The sequence below is a fragment of the Stegodyphus dumicola genome, chromosome 7 (assembly GCF_044657685.1).
Source record: "Stegodyphus dumicola isolate Sdum_Otavi_A_Nest chromosome 7, ASM4465768v1".
Taxonomy (NCBI): domain Eukaryota; kingdom Metazoa; phylum Arthropoda; class Arachnida; order Araneae; family Eresidae; genus Stegodyphus; species Stegodyphus dumicola.
In genome coordinates, this window is record NC_140774.1 from 176602706 (window position 1) to 176626970 (window position 24265).

At 32.1% G+C, this 24265-nt stretch overlaps 1 protein-coding gene across 4 annotated transcripts in view; it reads right to left on the reverse strand.

Annotated features, from left to right (window-relative positions):
• LOC118193557 (vesicle-associated membrane protein 3-like) overlaps nt 1-24265 on the reverse strand; it is a 45082-nt gene that overhangs the window by 15723 nt on the left and 5094 nt on the right. For 3 of the 4 annotated variants that reach the window (XM_035364659.2, XM_035364661.2, XM_035364662.2), the window contains exons 2-5: nt 22260-22365; nt 16388-16466; nt 6269-6348; nt 3374-3425 (exon numbers count right to left, since the gene is read on the reverse strand). In XM_035364659.2, coding sequence (XP_035220550.1) covers nt 3374-3425; nt 6269-6348; nt 16388-16466; nt 22260-22365 — 317 coding nt within the window. Of the gene's footprint in view, nt 1-3373; nt 3426-6268; nt 6349-16387; nt 16467-17423; nt 17503-22259; nt 22366-24265 lie in introns of all 4 variants that reach the window. The other variant, XM_035364663.2, reaches the window with a different exon arrangement.

The window sequence follows — 24265 nt, forward strand, 5'->3', positions numbered from 1 at the left end:
TTTGTAGCAATTTGGTATACGTTTCAGTTAAAGTAAACGTGCATGGAAAGAATTTAAATATTTGACACTAAGTATTTGTAACCATTTTTAATGTTTGCGGTAGAAATTCGTTGGTGACGTTTATAATATAATAGATAATTTAGAGGTAAAAGTTTTTGGATATTTTATTTATTTTATACAACGAAATCTTCATCCTTGGAAAGGGTATATACTTTTTCGTGATCAGGTAATTTCATATATGTGCTTTTTACAGAGTTTAAAGATTCAGAAAATTTACCTGCATTTTCGTGCAAATTTTTGTAATTTATGAGAAAATAGCAGTGTAGATGGATAAAGTTAAGAGTGTGCGCAATGCCATTTTTGTGCAATTCTGGGATGTTTTTTTAAGTAAAAATAAGTCGATGTGTAAATGGTTTATGTGTATGTGCTATTCTGAAAAACGCGCAAGGAGTTTGCGATTGTGCACTTTTTCCCAATTTTGGAGTTAATATTTGTCATGATTAAGCAGTTTTGTTACATAAAATTTCTAGCATAAGTGTAATTCGGCTAGTAGATTGTTGGAAAAAGTGTTGAGTAAATAAAAGAAAAGAAACATGTCTTTACTTCGTGAAGACAAAATGGTGGTGAAAAAAAAAAATAGAGGGTTGCTGTAGCAGAGTTGGTCGCCACATTTTCGCCAAAAAAACGCCAAGTTACCATAATCCAAAGATCAACCGCAATTTTTCAGCAGGAAAAGGCCCCACCACACAGTGCTCGCATCTGTTAACATGCTCTGCAAGGTATACAGATGCTTCCCCGGCCACTGTACTCTCCTGACCTGTCACCAATCGAACATGTGTGGGATGTGATTGGACAGCGTTTGCAGACTCTACCCCTGCCTCATTCAGAAGATGAAGTGAGACAAATGGTTGAAAGGGAATGGAGAGCCATCCCTCAGGACACCATCCGCACTCTTATTGACTCTATGCCTAGACGTGTTTCTTCATGCATCGCTGTCCGCTGTGGCCCTACATCCTACTGAGCCGACGCCGTTCTCGCTCTGTATTCTGACTATCATTTTGAAATAAAGATCACTTATTGCTGTTGCTGTCTCTGTCTTTTTTTCCATATTTCATCACTTTCTGACCACTCCTTCTTGGCGTTGCATTTTCAATGTCGAGCAGTGTATATGCATATACAGTCAAAAGTCGTTAATTCGGACACCCATAATCCGGACCTCAAAGCTACAAACTTTCTGCGCATGCGTCGCGTTCACACATGCGCACAGGCGTTTACGAGAGCGCGTAAGACCCTTACGGCTGCGAATATGTTTGTGCGCATGCGCGTTTAATGTGTAACGGAGTTATACGCTAAGCTAAAGTTATCTAATTCAGTTAATGTTGCAGATTGCGTTGTTCCTTAATCTTCGATTTGGATCCGGCTTATTATTTTTTGCAGACTGTTAGAGCAATTTTATAAAAGTAAGCTTGAACTTTCGATTATGTCAAATAGAATTTCCGATATATATTTACTACAAAGCGAAAGTATGTTTTGAAATCCGAAATCTGTTTATCAATTTCCCGCTGCTCTGCAGCAGGGGGGGGGCAGAAACGTCATTATCAGATTATGATAGATTAGAAAGATTATGTCAAATAGAATTTCCGATATATATTTACTAATATGTAATTTGTATCTACAAAGTTTTTTGTTTTGAAATCCGAAATCTGTTTATCAATTTCACGCTGCGGATTGGAAGTTGATCTGTCAGCACTATCCTTATCTTCAGGGCAGATGTTTTTATTTTATTTGGTTTATAATTCCGTACTAAGTATAGTATTTCATCTCGATGTACTCAAGTTCCTCGTCATTAGAATTCGCTTCCGATAGTGAAGAAAGTGACCCAGAGGTCATTGAAAACGAAAATATTTTGATTGACAAATTAGTCGGTATTCTCAACACAGCAATTATAGGACTTGAACAGCAGAACTTTGTAACTAAACAAGAAATTATGTCTGTTTAATAGAATTAAAGAGAAAGTATTATCACATGAAACGAAGCAACTTACATTGAAGGAAATGTTTAATAAAGTAAACAAATAAATATTAAGCTTTTTCTTTTTGTAAATTTTGATACCCTTTAGATCATAATTGTTCTTTATTTCATAAATTACGGTTTCATATTTTTAATTTTGTAATTTCTGCATGCCATCTTACCAGATTTAAACTGATGATCTATAATCCGGAAAAATCGATAATCCGGAATCGCCGAAGTCCCAACGAGTCTGGATTAACGACTTTTGACTGTATTTATATTTGTGTATGTGTGTATATATTTCATTATGTATTCATATCCTTATATATAATTCCTTATATCCATTATATAAAAATTCATATCGTTTAAATATTTAAATTTATTACATAAATTCATGTTCTTTCTGGAACCAGAGGGGGAAGAAATTGCAGAGTGTATGCGCATTCTATATCACGTGCATAATAATGCCTGTGATTCAAATAATGTAGTTGCTCCGGGTTGAATTAGGAACTATGCCAATTTAAGATTTGTTCTGTGCTGATAGTACTGATAATTTTTACTATCATACAAATTTTTCCTTACACAAGAAGTCACGAAAATATGCTCATTGAAAAAGGAAATTCATTAATGTTCAAGGTCAAGTTATGGTGAACAAACAAAAAATTTCTTAAAAAAAGAAAAGATGCAAATGTATATGATAAAATTATGTATTACATTGATTAAAAGGCAATTACAAACTAAGAAAACACTTTTTCATTATACTTTCAAAAGGAAATCAATTGATTCATAGAAACATTGAAGTACAAATGATAAGATGAATACACAAAATCATATATTGGTAGGTTAGTTGTTAAACTAATTAAGATAAAGCACTTAATGGCTAATTACTTATGGGTAGGGATGCTTTCATGGAAGATTTTTTTTTACAGAAACTAGCTCATATTTATATAACACATAGAAAAAAGCATGAAAATCCAAGCAGCCAGCCTATTTGCTGGGAATTCAATTAGAGTTTTTAAACTACTAATATTTAATGGTCTTAGTCACTGTTGGCACCAAAATTATATTTTTTAGATTTTGTGATAAAACTGGATATAAAAACTGAAAATAAGACAAATCAATAAGCTTATGTTCTATGTGTGTGTGTAGAATGGGGATAACCTACAAATACAGCAAAGTTCATTTTTCTAAAATGCTGATTAATTTCACTATGTACAGGAAGTTAAATAATTTTAGGAATTCATAACATAACTTTGATAATGTTTTAATACACATGTAAATTCAAAATAAAAATGAGAAACAAAAATGAACAAAGAAATATGAAATGAAATCATAAACAAAAAATAAACTAAATAAAACTTACCAACAATTACAATAATTATAACAATAATTACTCCGATTATGATAGCCCACATCTGAAACAACAGAAAAGAAAATTAAAGAAACATTAAAAAAGATAAATGTGAGCTTACACGCATGAAGAAAATTTTAAATATATGCATATGGCACTAAACATTTAACTTCTTTATAAACACATAAACATACTGAAGATCTGTGCAATTCAAATGAGCATTAGTTTTAAAATTTTCTTCATGCCTGTAGCAGGAAATCATCTTTTTCCTGCAGCTCACTGAAAACTTGCTTACCTGCAATAATGATTACGATTACTACACCAATAGCAACCATAATGCCAATCATCTAAAATTAAACAGAATAACATTTAAATACACTCAGGCTTCTGTTATAAAATTTAAAAAATTTAGAACATAGGATGAAAAATAATAACAAGCATTCTTTGTTTCAGATAAAACATTGAAGTATCCTGCAAACTTAACATGCGTTATGATACAAAATTAGGCAAAGCAAGTATTCTGGTATGTATTTTAATTAAAACTATTTTTGTGTTTTACTTAGCCATGTTCCTCTTCTCTCTTGATGCTCTGCAACAAAAGTGGTGCAGCTCTTATGCAATAAAAATATATGCATTAAATATAGTAAACTAAAACTACTCACTGTCCAAAAGTACTAAGTATTTTATTTAATTTCTTTTCACAAAGTTATCAGATATTTCTTTCAATTTGACACCTGTTTCACTACTTTTAAATGACATAAATATGGACTTGTGGCTTTTGGAAAATCTACTTGCAGCTCTTGAACTTTCCTGAATTTCAGCATGCGGCTCTTACTAACATGAAGGCTGGCTACCAGTACTATATAGTGAAGGGGGGGGGGAATGAAATGTGGAATAAATAATAAATACTCCCCTTGCAGTAATTCTATGAACCTGGATTGGTTTGATTATAAGTTTAAAAGAAAATGAAAGGAGAAAAAATTTTAATTAAAACAATAAAAATGCTAAAATTTAAAAATAAAACAATAAGATTTTTAAAAAAAGAAAGAAAAGAAACTATCCAATCATATACACAAATGGATGTATTTACAGCAATATGCCAATAAAATTTCAGAGTAATGCTATTTGTTTAGCTTTAAACTACAATTTTTCTTTCTATTCCTGATTATATACCTATATGTATAATGTCTCACAAAAGTGATGGGACATTTTTAATTTTTATAAATAAAATTAAAACATTTAATTGAATGAAACTGAAATCATAAAACATTTATTTTTTTCTTTCAGGCTATTTTTTTTTCTCTCTAAAAAATTGTTGAACTTGAAAATTAATAGCTTTCCTCTTTATCATAAAAATTGTGTTATTAAAAAATATATTATTCAGATTGAAAACAAAATAATCTACAGTATAATATTCAGAGAATGGCAGAGTTCCAAATGAAAGAAAACATCAAAACAGCAATCACCTGTGAAATACAATGTCAATTTGTTATTTGAAATATTAAAATAATCACAGACTGAATATCTTTGAAATCGCAGCAGAACTTCACATTAATTATGCTAAGTATTTATTAATCCCAAAACTTCAAACTATAACCTTACCTGCAAGTACAATAGATGACAAAGGAAAATTCTATGTCAATGAATGAAAAAAAAAATTTCAACTTTCTTAAAATCTGCAATTTATAAGAATTCTATACATTTGAATAAAGTTTCAATATGTAGAATACCAATAAGGTCAAGTTATGATAAATTAAACTCAGTGGTGCAACAGCCCTAGTGGGCCAAAGCCTGCAGTGCCCCCGAAATCTGCTATCTTGACCTTGGGCTCCAGAGTGCATCAGCATATGCCCTGGGCAAGTGATCAGCTTGTGACAGGAGACAGACTTATCAAGGGAAAGTTGCCCCAAAACCTAAATCTTCAATTACTCAATTTGTGTTTCATCATCCATATAGGCAAGGGATTTAAAAATTAATTAAATTAATAATTAATTAAACATCTAAAATTCATGCTCTTTAGCAAATATCATTTCACAGCATTCTCTCACTTTTATATTGGGAAAACCTAGAGTATGGATTAGCTTAGTAATATAATATAAAAATTAAATAAAATACAAACATTAACTGATTAAACATTGGTCAAAATTTCATAAAATGTTTGACAAACATCTACAATACATAAAACATTTCAGATCAAATAAAATTTAATAAGCCAAATTATACTGAAAATAACTAGGGTGGGAAAATGGAATTAGGACAATTTAAGTTTCATTAATTCAATAGATTTCATTTATTGCTAGAGAACACTTTCCATAGTATAGCCAAAAAGTTAAAAATCAGAAGGCTGGGAGATATTTCGAAAAACAGAGAGCTGCCAGCTATGCTTTACACCATTACTGGAATTTCTATGCCATGAAAGATATTTCATTGACAAGAACTCCCTACTTCAGAACAGTATAATCTTGTTATTATTATTCCTCCCACAGATTAATCAATGACCCACACAAAACAATTTAACACAGTTATTAAAAAGTAATTATTGTAAGCTACTGTAAACTGCACTGCACGGGATATAAAAGCAAAGAGGGAAAACCAAAATTATTATGAGTAACTAATGAATTTGCAATTAATAAGAACTGTGATTCATAGAAAATGTTAACATTTAATGTGGTAATAATTTATTTTTCAAAAGCTAGTTTTTTATAACTTTATCTCAAACTGATTTTCAGTGCATGCAAAAATTACCGAAGAGTATAAGAAATTATACAGTATTTTAAATTTTTAGATGAAATACGTATATAAAACTACTTTTTATAAATTCAGATAACAGTATATATATATATTTAATTCAATGTTCCAGTTTCTTCCATTGTGAAATGTTAAAGATTACAGTGATAAAATGCTTACCTTACAATTTTTCCACCAAAATTTCCTTTTAAGTTTTCCAGCCTGCTGTTCAAATTGCGATGCACCTTGCTGCAAAGCATCTACAAACAGCACCAATAAGAATGCAAATTAGAAAATTTAAAGCAAAAAGATATCATTCATTTATTAAAATTGGGTGCTTCAAACCAATGAAGGTTTTTTAACATACATCTTGGGATATCTTAAGATACATTAGATATATTTCTTAAATTTCTTAAATCTTGGGATATTTTAGTTTTGGAATACTTAAAAGAAATTTCATTAACCTAATTCATTTTACTTGGCTTATTGAGCTTTACAGCTTGTGATTAATGTGGTCATTTTATTTGTAAATAATGTGGACATTATTTCTATGCAAGAAAGTGAAAAATTAGTAATTATTTCCAAAATAAAGGAACAGCAATGTACATCTTGAAAAAAAATTAAAATATCAGAAAAACAAGCAGAAAAGAAGATATTTGATAAATATTTTCAAAAAGGATTTAGATTTTTCTCAAATGTTTTAAAATTAAACAAGAATTTTGGAAGAATATATACATATATTGTGAAAATTCCCTCAGACAACTACCTCCCAGGTTGCAGACAGTTGCGGTTCTCTAAAAAGATGACTGACTTTAGAACAGAGATGGGCAAAACCACTCTTTTATGTAATCAGATCAAAGCCATTTTTTCACTGAACTAATTTTTTATGGAACTAACAATAAGCTTAATGAATAAGATGGGAAAAAGAAGTGAATGAGAGCAATGTGTGACAATCAAGCAAGAGTGGAAAGAATCGAACATGCAGCAAGCTTGATTCAATTGAAGGTCTGACTTATTCAATTGATTCTTTCAACTGCACATTTGAAATTCCTTAAAACCTCCTTTTCATATAGGACTACCAATAAAAGTCTGGAATTTTAAAAAAAATGTTCAAAAATTTGGGAAATGTTAAAAATATAAACTCGCTTTTAACATGGAAGGAGAATCTCCCTCCCCTAAAATGGGAATCAAACTGCCGTGGCACACATCCAACAAGAGTTCTCAGTGGTTGAAATCTAAATAAGCTAACACTCCATTTTTATAGAATCATGTTCTCTCACTCAGTACAGTAAATCATTCTTTGAATCAGTTTGGTCCACCACTACTTCAAAAAATGATATTACCTGTGATGAAAGTGCTGAGGTTTATATACACCTTTAGTGATCACTTTCAGAGAGTCTCTAAGGGCAGTGACTGCCATGAAAGCTTCTACTGTACATACACGAACACACACAGCATTATCACATGTGTATATACATGTTACTGAACTGATCCAGAAATTTTGATTTTTTTTAATCCTTTACAAAGAGCTGATATATATTCATGACAAATATAATGGTGAATGTGTATCAGTCATCCATGAATCATTAATACCATTTGCATTTACAAATAATTGGTTTCAAAATTTTTTCTGCAGTATATTTAAGTTCATAACATCAATATTACTCTGCAGATATATAAAAACTCAATAGATTTTGCTGCATTATCAAAAGCAAAAGTATAATTTTTTTTCTTATTATGGATCATAAAATTTTGTATATATATTCTTAAAAATGCCACAAATAAATTACCACGGAGAAACTTTTTTTAAATGCAAGGCAAGAAGCAAATTATTACAGTGACATAGGATTCACACTTTCACTCAGTGTTTTTGTTACTTATGTACAGGGTGGCCTGAAAGTCACTAGACCATTTTAAAATGAAATAACTTATTATTTAGCAATAATATACATTTATTCTTTCATAATCAGAAAACACACTTCTCGGAAATAAATTTTATTCATCTTTGAAAAATACACTCCTTAAACAACCATCATTTTGCTCTTCACACTGCCACTCTTTCTGAGTAGATAAATCATCATATCTCATAATGTTTGTTGGCTTATTTCTGCAATACCTTCATGGATGTTGGCCTGCAATTGCTGAATGGTTTGAGGATTGTTATGGTATATGCTTTCCAATTTTCCAAGGTCAGCCAGAGGCAATTATGTCAGGAACACATGATAGCCACTTGAACAATTTTGCAAAATTATCCTTCTTCCAAAAACTTGGCTTAAGAGTTTAGTTGTCAAGCAAGTTTTGGAGTTTCAGACTTTTAAGACAAAATTTTAGAAGAAGGATAGTTTTGCAAAACTCTGAAATCGTGGGTTTGCCATGCTGACCTGACTTAGCTGCTCTAGATTTCTTGACTTAGCTGCTCTAGAGTTGAAACAGAAAATATAATAAAACTATCCTTGAACGATTGAGCAATTGAAGGAAAACATCTGTGAAGAAATTGCAGATATAAATCAAGAATCAATATGACAGGTGATGGTTTATTCTTCAGAAAGAGCATATCAGTGTGAAAAGCAAAATGGTAGTCATTCAAAGGATGTAATTTTCAAAACTAAAATTTATTTGCTGCAACTTAACTGCGAAATGCAAATACAGAGTGCTCCATTGCTTTAATCATTCAGCACTAGTGGTATCAGATATACAAAAAAAAAAGTAAGTATGAAAAACAAAAGCATGAGCAGGACACTTAAAACAACGATATTTACTGCAATAATGGATAGCATTTGACAATTTAAAAAATAAGAAATTTTTATTTTAAGTAAGAAATAAAAACAATTATATGCTTTTATATAAACTGCAGTCTTGAATTATGTAAAGATTATGCTTTTGTATAAGCTGCAGTCTAAAAACACAAAGCCAAAAAAGCCAAAACAATATTATAAAAGTCTTAATGCACATAACAAGTTCTTTTCATAAAGGTTCAGTTAATTTTGGTCACAGTACATACATGACTAAAGTGCAAAAAACAATGAACAACATGGTCAAATAAACCAATGACCATTAATTAATGCCAATACAAAAACGCAAGGTATGCTTGTCTGCACAGTGAAGAGAAGTGCCATCTCCAAATGTCCTGCATCAAACTTCATAATAAAAATATTTAGAAACATGAGATACCTTGGGGGTCATAATTGATGACACTCAATTAGATCTTACACCTGAAAGAGGTCAAGGGATGACTACACAGGTTATTCCAGTCCATGCTTCAGACAGCCATTCGGACATGGGGGTTTCTTCAAAGATGCTAAGGATACGGTACACAGTAGTTGTAGAGCACACTGTATTACATGGGGCCTCAATGTAGACATAACTGTCACCACCAAAATGGAGAATCTGCTATGCTCGGCACATCCTAAGCATTTACTGGGGATGTAAAAATTCACCTACTAATTCATTAAATGTGCTTCCAGAACTGCCTCCTCTGCATCTGACAATACTGCCCAAGAACGCAACAGTACATGTGCTCAGACTCGAAGAAACAAGTGTGTGGGATAGGACCTATGTATATAATGACTATCAGCAAAGTATCTTGGAGCCACTCTCCTAACTGGCTGAATTTAATGTTTCGAATAACTGTTAAATCTCCAGCTTGGTTCAAAACTACCACAATCTACACTGATGGGTCAGAAGGAGAATGCAGCACTGGTAGTGGATATTGCATACTACGTAGAAGCCAGATCATAAAGACTTTACTATGAAAGCTCAGGTAGCACAACTCAGTTTCTTAGGTTGTGTTAGCATCTTGTCTATGACTATCTGAATATATATGCAGACAAGTCAAATTAGTGTCTACTGTTCAGAAATATATATATATGCAGACTCTGCCTTCAGGCAATGCAAGACGCATAACATGAAAATCCACTCATCAAGGACACAAAAAACTTTTTAATTAGTATATCAGACAACTATAAACCCAAACCCCGGTGGGTACCTGCCCATACTGGAATACTGGGCAACGAAATTACAGATGCAAGAAGCAAAAGAGCAGTGACTGAGCATCCCGTATGCACACTTGATGTGCCCCTCCCTAGTTTATTCTAAAAAGCTGAGCTCAAGAAAGAATTACTGACATCCTTGCAACATATGCAAGAAACAGAGATTAATGGCAAAAGAGTCAAATTTTCAAAACAATTTTGTTTCACAAAAGTAGGTCAGCTTTCCAAAATGGGCTCTCTTCACCTTACAGTTTTTAACAGGGCACTGGCCTTGAACAACTTATCTGCATCACTTTAGATGATGTGAAAACAACCAGTGCTCATTCTGGATGGCAGGGGGACTGGATCACTATGCGTTCAACTGCACAACAGCTAGCAGTGTGCATGGGCTAAAAATTACTATGCTCTAAAATGAATACACAGTTGCATGAATATTGCATTTAATATTTCAAACAAGCTGGAATAACTCTCAGCTGCCAATGATATTGTCAGCGCAACCTCTACATGTTCTGTATTTGTGTTAACTGTATTTTGTTTTAGTATTATATTTTAAGTTTAAATGTGTAGGTATTTGACATACCTTTAAATTAACATCAGTTACTGTAAATTAATCTTTTGTTACCTTACTTAATGTATTACAGTGAAAATTGTTTAACATGAAACTGAGGGGATTGAAATATTTTTTCATGTTAATGGATATTGCAAACAATATATATATATATATATATATATAGATAGATAGATAGATAGATATATTAACAAACATGTATATATGTAAAAAGCAAATTTAAAGTTAAAATAATTAAAAAATGTGCAAACATATAAAAGATTTGATTTTCGAACTATTCTACAATATCATTTAAATTCAGATAGTATAAGTAAATCAAGTGCAAAGCCAAACCATATACACTGGTGTGCAAAAATTAAGGACGAGACGATTTTTTCAATATAACTTTCTACAAAAGCTTTCCAAATCAACACATTTAATACCGTAAGATCCCCAATACGTAAGGACATGAGTAATGTAAGCAACACTTACTAAAAGAGAAATCAGAGGGATAAAAAGAAGCTTTATTGAAAAAGTAGCATGGAGCGCAATGCGACTGAAGGCCGAAACATCCCTGTGATGGGTGTCCAGCAAGAAACATCCAATCTTTAATACGGGATATGATCTCCCCTGACTGCTAGGCAGGTTTCACAGCGTATGCCCATGCTGAGAATGATGGTGTCAATGAGTTGTTGAGGCGTTGCTGCCCATTCGTCTTGCAGCGCCAATCGAAGCTCCGGAATCGTTACTGGTGGTAAGGTATGAGCTGCCAAGCGTTTGCCTAGAAAATCCCATACGTGCTCGATGGGATTGAGATCCGGAGATCGTGCCGGCCAATCCATACGTTCAATATCCTCACTCTCTAAGAGCTGTTCGGCAGCTACTGTGCGATGACATGGTGCATTGTCGTCCATGAAAAGGAACTGCGTACCCATAGCGCCTCTAAAAGACGCACATATGGAAGAATCTCGTTACAATAACGGGTCCTGTTGACTGAACCTGCGTCGAAGATGTGAAGGTCTGTACGACTACCAAGCATGATGCCTCCCCAAATGAGAACACCACCACCTCCATACCTGTCCCTTTCAATGATGTTCGAGGGATGATTGCGGCTTCCCCGCTCTCTCCAGATGAGTATGCGATGAGAATCACTACTCAGACTGAATCTGCTCTCATCTGTAAAGAGCACTCGTCCCCATTCATTGTCTCTCCAATTCCGGTGTTCCCGGCATCACAGAGAACGCCTTCTCCGATGGGCAGGCGTTAGAGGTACACACCGTACAGGGCGTCGTGCAAACAGACCACCACCGTGCAGTCTTTTGGACACGGTAAAACGCGATATCGGTCGTCCAGTCGCCTGTATCGTGTGTCTAGCAATTTCTCCCGCTGTCTGCCGCCTGTTTCTTCTGGCCTGTAACGCAATATACCGGTCATCTGTGGGTGTGGTTCCTTGTGGACGACCACTACTAAACCCCCGGATAGCTGTTCCTGTAGTTTGAAATTGTCTCCAAAGTCGTGAAACGAGGAACGAAAAACTGTGAGCAATTCCGAACTCTGCAGCCACACTTCTCACACTGCGGCCTTCCTCCAACTTCCCAATGATTCTACCTCGGGTAAAAGCATCCAGATGTCATCTAACAGATTGATTATTCGCTATTTCTCGCTGAGGCAGCAACTCGGTGTGATTTTAACTGCTATACGGCGTACAATCTCTTTGCCAGAAATACTGATCTTACACCGACAACATGCTTTATACTACTCAGACTCTCCCCCCATTACGTCTACCTGCATATCTGCGCATGTGCTATCGTACATCACCTTACTTAATTTCCTGATTGGTCTTTCTGTCTGCTCTGCCTCTTCGTTCAGCTGATATGCTAATTTTTCGACTTCATCCTTAATTTTTGCATACCAGTGTACATATTCAACAAAATTAAGTTTATTAGAGTACATTTTACTTACATAGATATGTATATATGCATGTATTTAATAAAAAATCAATGTGTGGCGTTTATAGGAGTACAGGGTGAAAGTATCTTAGATAAATAAAATTAGCTCGAGTCATAGGCTATTCCGAGGATATTTCAAAGTTAGTTAGCCTCCTTTCTACAAAACATGCAAAACCACCTCTCTTTCATTTCACACCCCTGTTAAATCCCGCCTGTGTGGCTGGTGTTTTCCGTATTTCATTCATTGCCAGAAGGGAAATCTTTTCATGTTAAGCGATTTTTATTTCGTGTTAAAAGAAAAAGAAAGAAAGAAAAAAAAAAAAAAAAAAAAAAAAAATGCATGAAAATGCATACTAGTTTGTATTATTTCGTGCTGACCAATATTTTGTCTTAAGCGTTTTCACGTTAAACTTATTTCACTGTGTTTGAATTTTTGTATAGGTAACTCTGTAAATTGTTTGAAATAACTGATTGTGCCAAGCATATCCATGTAATTCAATATACTTCTATTGTGCATATATAGAAAAGTCATTAGTTGTTCATGCTGTGGAAGGCCATTTATAATATTTAAGTTGAATCTATTCACTTCTAGCACTACACATGTGACAACTGAATTTTTTCAAATCACTCATTCACGCTTTTATCATCCCTGAACCATTCACTTGTTATATATATCTCTCCCCCTTTCCTGAACTCTGACTTTAGAAAAAAAAAAAAAAAAAAAAAAACTGAAACACATTAGTTTACTTGCCCCAAAAATAGCCCTGGGAAAAGCACTATCAAGGAAATTTTGAAGCAAAACCAGTTCTGTCAGTGGGGCCACCTGGCCAATATGCTAACTGCCACAATTGATCAGCTGCCCCACCACTAGAGGAAGGAAAGAAATTTAATTTTGGCAAAGTATTCAAGATTAACCACTGAGCAGTTAATTTTTTTTTTTTTAAACCGGTCCCCAAAATGTTTACTTTTTATTATGATTATTGCTGAAATTTTAAGAAGCATTTATGGACAAAATACATGGACAATTACTCAAATAATTTATTAATTTTACTGCATAAATTTGCTTTTCACTCAAAATTGAATTAGCAAAAATGCTTAATCAGAATAAGTTCTTTACAGCTCTGCGTTGGTTCTTGATACCTTCCATATATATACATATATATACTTCCGTCAAAGTGTCGATACGTCGATCTGTTAATTTTCAACGCACATGAAATGGCATTTCATTCCGGAGTGGATTCAACTCTGACGCACCTGCGGGAAAAATTTTGGGTTGTCAAAGGCAGGCGGCGAATTAAATCCCTGTTGAGCAGATGTGTGATTTGCAAAAGATACAGTGTTCGCTCCTGCAGTTCAAAACGTAGCTCCACTTCCTCCAGATCAAATTCTTCAGTCACCACCGTTCGCGGTAACTGGATTGGATTATGCTGGACCTTTTTTCACTAAAGGGAGCAAGCAACAATAAAAATTGCCTTTTAGTATTCACTTATGCAGTAACGCATGCTATTCATTTAGAACTGGTAACTTCGATGAATACGGAAGTGTTTTTATTGGCCTTTAGAAGACAGCACGACAAGGACTGTGTTCAATTACATACAGTGGCAACACAAAATCATTGAAATGCACAGACACTGAACTAAAAAAAACTGTGGACTTGCATTTCTGATCCTTCTGTAAAGAATTCTTCTCTTCTCACGATATTTATTGGAAATATATAATTGAAAGGGGAGCATGGTGGGGAGGATTTTGAGGAAGAATGATCAGAACGATCAAAACAAGTCTTAGAAAAATTGTTGGCCGTTCATCGCTCTCTCTCTCTCTCAATGAACTGGAAACAGTGTTCATTGAGATTAAAGCCATGATCAATTCTAGGCCCATTACTTACTTATATCGTGAACCCTCTCCATTCACTCCTGCACATTTTTTGATAGGTAGACGTTTGCTATCCCTTCCTCCAACTAGAATAACTAAGGGTGATTTATCAGGATCGAGAAAATCTATTGTGAAAAAATTCAAACATCAGCAGAATATATTAAATATTTTTTGGAAATGCTGGAGGAAAGGGTTATTTATTAAATTTAAGATCTGCTAATATGTGCCAGCAAAATTCAAAGGCAACTGAATTCAAACCAAATGAAATAGTGTTAATCTCTGAAGAACGCTACCCAAGAAATATGTGGTCTCTAGGTAGAATTATAGAGACTTTCCCTGGAAGGGATGGCAGAGTGTGCTCATGTTCAATCAAAACTGGCAGTGGACTAATAAGAAGGCCAGTTCAACTGATTTACAATTTAGAGCTCAATGACTGAGTCTAAAATTTAAAAATTTACAGTATGATATTCATAAGATTGAAACTTTATTTTTGTTTTTCATTATTGTGTTCTTTTAATTGTTATGTGCTAATAGTATATTTATTCCTCTATTCTTTGTATTAATAGTTTATTCAAGAAAGCTTTGTATGGAAAACTTGTTTAGAAGAGCACATGTAAAAATATGGTAATTACTTTATTGCAATGTGATTGATGTAAATCCAAATTATGGAAATTGGTAAGTATTGTTATCAACTCTATGTTAAGAGTTTATGTGGGGAGTGTTAAGAAATGCCTGTAGAGGGAACTGTACCCTGTGCTCTTCAGTGTAGATGTGCTTAACTATGAGTAAGAATGCTTGTAAGGGAGTAACTGGCCCTTATAATTAACGGCACAATTAACACTACACTTTATTTCAGTAATCATGAAAATAAATTTCTTTGTTGTTGTTGTTCAAAACTAAGCCTTTCATCGCCTATTACGTACAAACTGAACCACCAAGATAGTTATAAGTTTTGGTTAGTAAAAACGCCACACGGTAGTATACAACACCTGAACAAAAGTGTGCATTTCACAACAAATCAAAGCACAAAAAAAGGAAGGAATTCTGTTCTACAGATCATTACTGCCCTCTATGCATTAAAAAGGGAACTAGAATAACTTAGACACAACAAGAAAAAATATGAGTTTTGAAATATGATGACCTCACCACATAAGGGCAAATCATGCTGGGCTTAAAAAAAAAAATCACTGTGTGAGGTAGAGGACAAAACTGATAAGTGGTTAAAAGAGATGCCTTTGCAAGGAACATTTTAAATGCTTCTATTCATGTCCCACATGATTTAAATTACAAAAATCCCAGTCAGCTTATTAAACTGCTAATTTGACAAATTTTCATAGCTTTGATAGCAATTGTAAAGTAAAATGCATTTCTTTCAAGACAGAGATGGGAACAAAATTTTTGTTAATCTAAATGACATGTGAGCACCTTGTTTATTTCATAACTATATAAATCTACTTAAAAAAAAAAAAAAAAAAAAAAAAAAAAAAAAAAAAAAAAAAAAACTTGAGCAGCATTCAGAAATTCCAAGTTTGGTTAATGCAAACCATAATTCATTTTTTTAAAATAATATAAAAATTCTGGAAATGCACCTTTTTTTTTTTTTTTGAATCATTCACTACTTTATCCAATGGTACAATAAAAATATGTACCTATGAAATTTAGTTAATTTTATAAAAGTATATTAGAAAAAGTATCATTTACATGTTAAAACTATTTGGAAAATTTACACATTTTATTTTATACATTTTTATAAATTCACATATTTTACTAAATAAAGATAGCATTGTTCAACTATGAATTTTCTTAGGAAGAAAAAATATGAAGATAACTATAATTCTGGCACACATGCAAGAATAAGGACAGGATAATCATACAGCCTGCAAAGTTTATTCTAAATTCTTAGAACAGTTTAAAAAAAAAGTCCCCATATGAAAGAAGTTACCTGCACGGTCATCCAGCTCTGATAATTTCTGATCTCTTTCCAATACTTTTTCCACGTTTGTACGCATGATATCCACAACCTAATTAAAGGAGGTGATCCAAAAACGCAGCAATGCACAAAAATGAAAAAAGGGTTATAAGACACAGGACATAATTTTATCAAAGAATGAACCTGGCAAAAACTGGAAACATTTTTCTCCAAGCAAATGTTTTACATAAATTTACAATAATTTTTTAAATAAAATTGAACTTTTCATTACTTCTTTCACAATCAATGGTATACCTTGATACAGCATATTACATTTGAACATTTACACAGTTTTATTACCTTAAACTAATATGAACCAAACAGAATGCAATAGAATTACCATCTGCATGAAGAGAGGCACACAGAAATGTAACATGTGTGCCTGAAAGTTTTTCACAAAAAAAAACATATAGCATATAATATTCCTTTTCTTTAGACTATGACACAGGAATCTTCTTTTCCCTAAATTACAGCACAAAATTTGTAATCTATAGCAGGCACTTGCTCTCTCTAGGAAATGAAAATGCATATTTTGTTTGGCATTATAGTATATTACTAAGAATTTTTTAAAGCTAAATCTCTTGCCTTTTTCAAACTTTTTGCTACACATAATTATTTTTCTATAAGCAATTACTTCAAAATATTAAAATGGTATAATTTAAAATGTATATTTGTTAAAGCACATAATGCTCAAAATCTATTCAGAAATATGCGACACTGGATTACAAATTTCCCTTTCAGACGCAACTTCAAATTAATTCTATTTTTCCACACAATAATTTATTCTTTTTTAAATAACCTTTTATAGATACATTTAACCATAAATATAACATACTGTACTAATGGGTGTGTACAAAACAACTAAGGATAGTTAATTTGGGATTTTCATTTTCAATTAAACAATACTATGCAAGAAATAAAAAATAGTTATAAATATTATAATGCATATTTGCTTTCCAACAATAATATGCCAAGTTCATTCTTGTACACTGTTTATACAGCAGCTCACCTGCGCGATCATCCAGTTCAGACAGCTTCTGATCACGTTCCAGAACTTTCTCTACATTCACACGCATAATTCCAACAACCTATAGCAGCAATAAAATTCCTCCAGATTTTTTCTGCTACTTATTACAATTTAAATTGGAACAAATAATTTTTTAAACAAAAAAATAAATATTCTTTTTCCTTTGAATAATATAATAAACAAAATTTAATATATAATACTTATTAGATCAAATTATCGGTGAATAACATGCAATTAAAATAAATCTAAAATCAGCATTAACATGAGCTGCTGCATTAAGATGTATGAATAATATATCTATAAATATGACCCATTAACAATAACAGTAGTTATATATCTTTATTTAAGATTTTAATATATAAACAGCTTAAGGCTGAAAAAATTCTTTACATAGACAACTTATACAAAAATTTATCTTTTTCCTAACAGTTCTTTCAACAGCTTCTTAAAATACCAATTTACATGGAATAACTAATTTCCTAATCTGATAATTTAAAATTTTTTATTCCTGCAAAATGAACTACAGTCAAAAGTCGTTAATTCGGACACCCATAATCCGGAATGATCTATAATCCGAACCTCAAAGCTAAAAACTTTCTGCGCATGCGCCGCGTTGGCACAGGCGCACAGGCGTTTTATGCGTGCGCGTAAGACCTTGACTACTGCGCATATGCGTGTGCGCAAGTGCAGAATACGTTTTTGCCTGCGCGTTTAATGTATAACAGACGGTGTAAGCTAAAATTATCTAATTATATATTTCAGTTAATGTTAATGATTGCGTTGTTCCTTAAACTTCGAATTGGATCCCGCTTATTATTTTTTGCAGATTGTAAGAGCAATTTTATAAAAGTAAACTTGAAACTTTCGATTATGTCAAATAGAATTTCCGATGCTGGAACTTCCAAAGGATCTACAAAACGAAAGTATGTTTCGATGTCCAACAAACAAAAAGTGGAATTGCTGCAAAAAATGGATAAAGACATGAAGAATGTGACAGAGAGGTTAGTAAAAACGAAAAAATTTCGATTGACAAGTTAGTCGGTATTCTCGGCACAGCAATTAACGGGACTTGAACAGCGGGACTTTGTAACTGAACAAGAAATTATGTCTGTTTATAGAATTAAAGAGAAAGTATTATCACATAAAACAAAGCAACTTAACTTACATTGAAAGAAATGTTTAATAAAGTAAACAAATAAATATTAAGCTTTTTTTTTTTTTTTTTTTTTTTTGTAAATTTTGATACCCTTTAGATCATAATTATACTTTATTTCATAAATTACGGTTTCATATTTTTAATTTTAGAATTTCTGCATGCCATCTTACGAGATTTAAACTGATGATCTATAATCCGGAAAAATCGATAATCCGGAATCGCCGAAGTCCCGACGAGTCCGGATTAACGACTTTTGACTGTATTATACTGAATTATTAATTAAAAAGCTTTTTTAATCAAAAGCTTTTGCCTTCTGTGTTAAATACTTAAAATATTATTTACATTTTGATGCATAAAAGTTTATTTTGTTTAAAAAGAAATCTCTTTTTTGCGTGTATAAAACACACTTCAATATTTTCAGAAGATAAAATTAAATGATCTAATTCTTTTTAATATGACTGATCTGCTACTACTACTGCTTTTAATATGACTGATCTGCTACTACTACTGCTTTTAATATGACTGATCTGCAGAGATTTGTACCAAGAAAAAAGAAGATATTCCAAATCCAATGAATGTCAATCCTAAAAAAAATCTGAAAGATTTCTTTGAAAAATGAAGGTCTTTAAAAAAACTAAACATGGCTAAAATGCATGGATTGGTTTGTGTTGCACTGTCATCTAGTAAAAATAAAGTAGGTTAAAAGTAACCTATAAAGGGTTTTCCATTTAATTTCTCTGTGTGTACTGAGGCAATATTTTGGATGTGCCCAACCTAGGCACACTGTGCCAGAAAGGGTTCAAAGCAATGCAGGCTATTAGTTGTAAAATATTTTTTAAAAGAAAATTATAAGATACAGTGCAAGAATACTGACGAAGAGTTAGCAGGTCGTACATTCTTATGGGAGAAGTTAGAGATACTCTATAATTACCGTCGGTCTCACAGAAGAAGGAATCTATCTCATTAAGAGATATGTGAAATAATTAAGTCTCATTAAGGGGTATGCAAGGGGAAAAGTTTGAGTACTGTTGCATTAAACCAAAGAGCACAGTAACTTTTTATATCAACATTACACTTACTGATGATCATAGACTTGATCCTCCTCAACATTTAAGTACTAAATGTTGAGGAGGAGAAATTTAACAGAAATTTCTTTCCATAATGCAAAATATAGATTTTGTAAATGAAATTCAGAGGCTAAAAGGTTACACTTAATCTTGTTTGAATTGAGAATAACAATTGTTTTTCAGATATGCCCAGAACTGAAGATAGGGCTGGTGTAACTGCACTGAGTGGCAGAATTTAGCAAAGGTAAAATTTTTATAATTTAGAAGCATCAAGCAACAAAATTAAGAAAATCTTTTAGAATTTAGCGAAGGTACTGGGCATGCAAAATTTTTAGAACTTAAGGAGGTGCTTAGTAGCAAAGTTTAGGACTCTCGGAGACTGCAATAGGCCGCAAAATATCTAGTAGTGGCCTAGGATAATCCTTGAAGTATATGTGGGAATTTATTTATCCATGACTCAGATAAGTCTTAAGCACGTACAGAAAAAACCCATTAGTATAATAAATAACTAATGTTACTGAGACTTAACTTCATCAGCATATAATAGAAGCATGTCAAAATTTAATGGAACAATGCATCTTTAGCAGCCAATCTTAATACATCATCAATAGTATATAGTAGACACTAGCTAAGCTTTATAATTATAGTGAGAATTTGAAAATTTTCAGATATTGCAAAGAAAAACTGAAATTCTTCATTTAATGGGATTTGTGAAGAAATGTGGAGAAACAGTAATAAATGAAGATGACATAACAGAAGTTTTTCATTCTGATGGCAATGCCCCTATCATCAGTCAGCTAACAGATGGCGAAATCTATAGTATGGTTCTAAATCCAGAAAATCCGGATACTGAAAAAAAGTGACAGAATGGTTGTTGAGAATGAAAAAATTCTGATTGACAATTTAGTGGAAATTCTCATCACAGCAATTACAGGAAATGAACAAGAAATTATGTTAGATATAGAATTAAAAAAAAAAATATTAGTACAAAAAATGAAGCAACTTAAAAAACTTATATTCAAAGAAATGTTTAATAATATAAACAAATAAATACTGAGATTTTTTTACAAATTTTGATTCCCTTACATTCACAAATGCTTCATTATTTCACATTTTTAACTTTAAAATTTCCACATGTCACATTACTAGATTTAAACTGATGATCAATTATCAGAATAGTCTCAAATTCAGAATCGCCAAAGTCGCGTTATGTCCTGATATTGGACTATGTAATGCATCATTAAACAAAGATACATGCAATTCCTGTGCTGATTGATTTATCAAATCATATTTAAATTCCTATCCCAAGTTTATCATTTTTACTGTTCATTCAATTAAATGAGAAAAGAATTCACAAAGAATATGCTCAGTACAATATTAATCTTATTCCAAAGAATTTAAACTTAAATGAGAAGCATCCTCTCAACTAAAAACAAAAATATATATAATAAATAAAAATTAATGCCATTTAGCATGTTCTAGTCCCCATTAATTTTTTCTTAATCAAAAAATAGTTATTTAAAGCTTCTTAAAATACTTCCCACGCTAGAATTTTACATACTTTCATTTCCTGTATTAAATCCTCTGTATAATGGCAAATATGACTGACATTTCCCAAAACGTTTTCTCATCACGAGAATAAAAACTTTCATAAAATTTATATAATATATATACATATATATTAAAAATTCTGTTGTATCTAAAAACATTACACAGATCCTCTGGATAATTTTTCTAAAGTCCTAGCCTACACAAGTAAGTAATTTAGTCTCAGGATGCTGTTACAAAATTTATTGCTTTGGAAAGCATACATCACGCATCTAAATGGATAGGATAAATACTGACTTTAAGTTTCTCATGCTCCACATACAGAAGAGTAGAAGTTTGGAACTACGAGATAAGTGGAAATACTACATAAAAGATAAATCCATACAACAGAAAAAAAAGGAGGGTCTAAAAAAATTCAAAATATAAAAGCGCAAATTTAAAAATGGAAGATCAAGAACATCTGTAAAATAAAATCTAGATGAATACAATGAGGAAAAAACTGGGAAAACAAAAGAAGAGAATATAACACCTCAAATGGCAACATGCAATTATAATTTTTAATTTTCTTGCAGTTTTAATTCCTTGGTGCTGATCTCCCATCTTATGTTCAGGATGTTAAGAAAAATAGTTCAGAATAATCCTTTATTTCATTGAAAGGAATTAGAATATTTTTTATTTGAAAATGAGTGTAGAAGCCTGATTCCTGTGCAAAAAAATGTCAACAATCTCAAAATGTTTATAAAAGAAAATGTTTGGCAACTTTTTCGAGAACGCACATTTTGGTGTATATTTTAACAGTACAATTTTTTAAATCTCTGATGTAATATGGAAGCACCAACAAATCTGTCAGTTACCAGTGCTTTAGTGATATACTAAGGAGTTAATAATTTAGTTACTATTTAATAGATGCAGACTGGCACAATAAATACAAATTCATGGGTGGGGGAAGCAACTTATATTAAGCAATGGGATAATTTAATATGGCATAAAAATGCAGTTTTAATAGAAATATCATAAATATGATAATTTAAAAAAAAGAATAATTACCTCATCAACCTGTGCTTGCGTATGCTGCAACCTCTTAGATGCTGCAGCCTGTTGGGGATTTGGTTGCCTCGTAGGAGGAGAAAGAGCTTCACTTTTCTCAGTGGACCTATTTTGAAAACATTTTTTATTATAAAAATGAAAAGTATACATATTTGAGTAGTATTTGATTATAATAATGAAAGTGAATTATTAACCACTTGCGCTAAAAAGACATGCCACGCGCATCGAGATGCTTTTGTTTCAAACCGCGAGCGACGTGAACACCACGTCGATAGGCATTTATCGCAAAGATGAAAATTACGTGCACGAGATTGTTTATTTCTCGAGTTACAGCTCTGAATTGCACTCCCAGACGCGGAGCGACGTAAATGAGACACTTTACTGCTTGTTATATTGTATCACACAGCACCGCAACCGTGAAGTTTAGTGGTTAAAAGCGCAAGTGGTGTTTAGTGGTTTTGTAGCGCAAGTGGTTAAAAAACTAAATATCATTCTAGCCATATGAAAGTTCAAAAACATCACTTAAGAATTTTCTAAAATTATAAAAAAAAATCACTGATAATATTAAATACCATACAATATTTGGATTATGTACATAAATTTGATAGTTTAATTGCTAAACTATGGTAAGATACAACTAATATTAAATAAAGTATATTGCATTAGAGACTTAGAACACTGCCTCATTTGCATAAAAATTACAAAATTCTTACATTTTAGTTAAAAACTGATAATTCTGAACAGACAATAAAGATTAAAAATATAAAATTTTAACAAAATATTTTAAAAAAAATCTGACGGCTTTCAGATTTCACATTACACCCAAAGAGGCTTTTTTTAAAAAAAGTTCTGTGTGTTACCTTTATTTATTACATATCATATTCTTCGCACTTAAACCACAAAATTCAATTCAATTGCAATATTGCAAAATAATTTTAAAATGAGAATATCTTTAGAACTTCCGATACACAGTCTCGTGCGCTGGAGATAATGTTTTTTTCGTGCAATGTTGCCATTGTTCGCTTTGAAATCATTGAATTAATCAAAAATTCGTTAAAGTATTACAAAATATGAAATAACATAAGTATTACATATGAAATAATATAATATATTGATAACAAAACAAATTTCAAATTCGGGCTTCTAAATGCCCATATTTGGAAGAGGATTACATTATTTAAAATTTGATGGCTCTAGGTACCGCTGTTTTATCACAATGCGAGAAACATACATTCATGCAGATTCTTCATTACTTAATTTTTTTAAATATAACATAGGGCAATAATATTTGGTGGCAACAACTTGAAAAGTGAAACAAACATTTAAAGTTTTCAACCCAAAATACCAAAACGAAACTAATAGCCCTTCTGGGCTAATGCCCTTTGGCCTAAAAATAAAATAAAACATAAATAAATAAAAGATTTTAAAAATAAGTTACTATTATATAATATGCACAAAACATGATAAAACAAAATCGTGGACACTCTCTGACAATCTGTATCTCCAGCTTCCAATAAGGTTAGAATTGTGAGGTTTTAGACATATTTTCAAGCATACAATCATCAATAGACAAATCATGCACACATGTGTCTGAATATATGTGCATTTATATGCTTTCTAGCTAACCACTATTTCAGTGTCCACCCTCATTCATCACTGTTTTTTCATCTAAGTGGATCTCAGGGTTAATAGGATCATGGAACGAGAAAAAGAACTGCATTTCTTTAGAAATACAGTGGTTTGCCTAAAAATACAGAATATAAAAATTCATGTTCTATAAAACTCTACTTCCTAAATGACTTAATTTTGTGCAAAAGCTATATCAAAAACTGCTAATAAAAATAAAGATACAAACATACAGATTTTGTTATAATTTTTTTCTTAAAATTACTTCTCCGGTGCTTTTCTGTTAATGGGGCACTAGTCACCATATGTGCACCAAAGCATCAAATATGGTAGTTTATTCATATTGCATGATGAACATCTCTGCAATGATAATATATGTA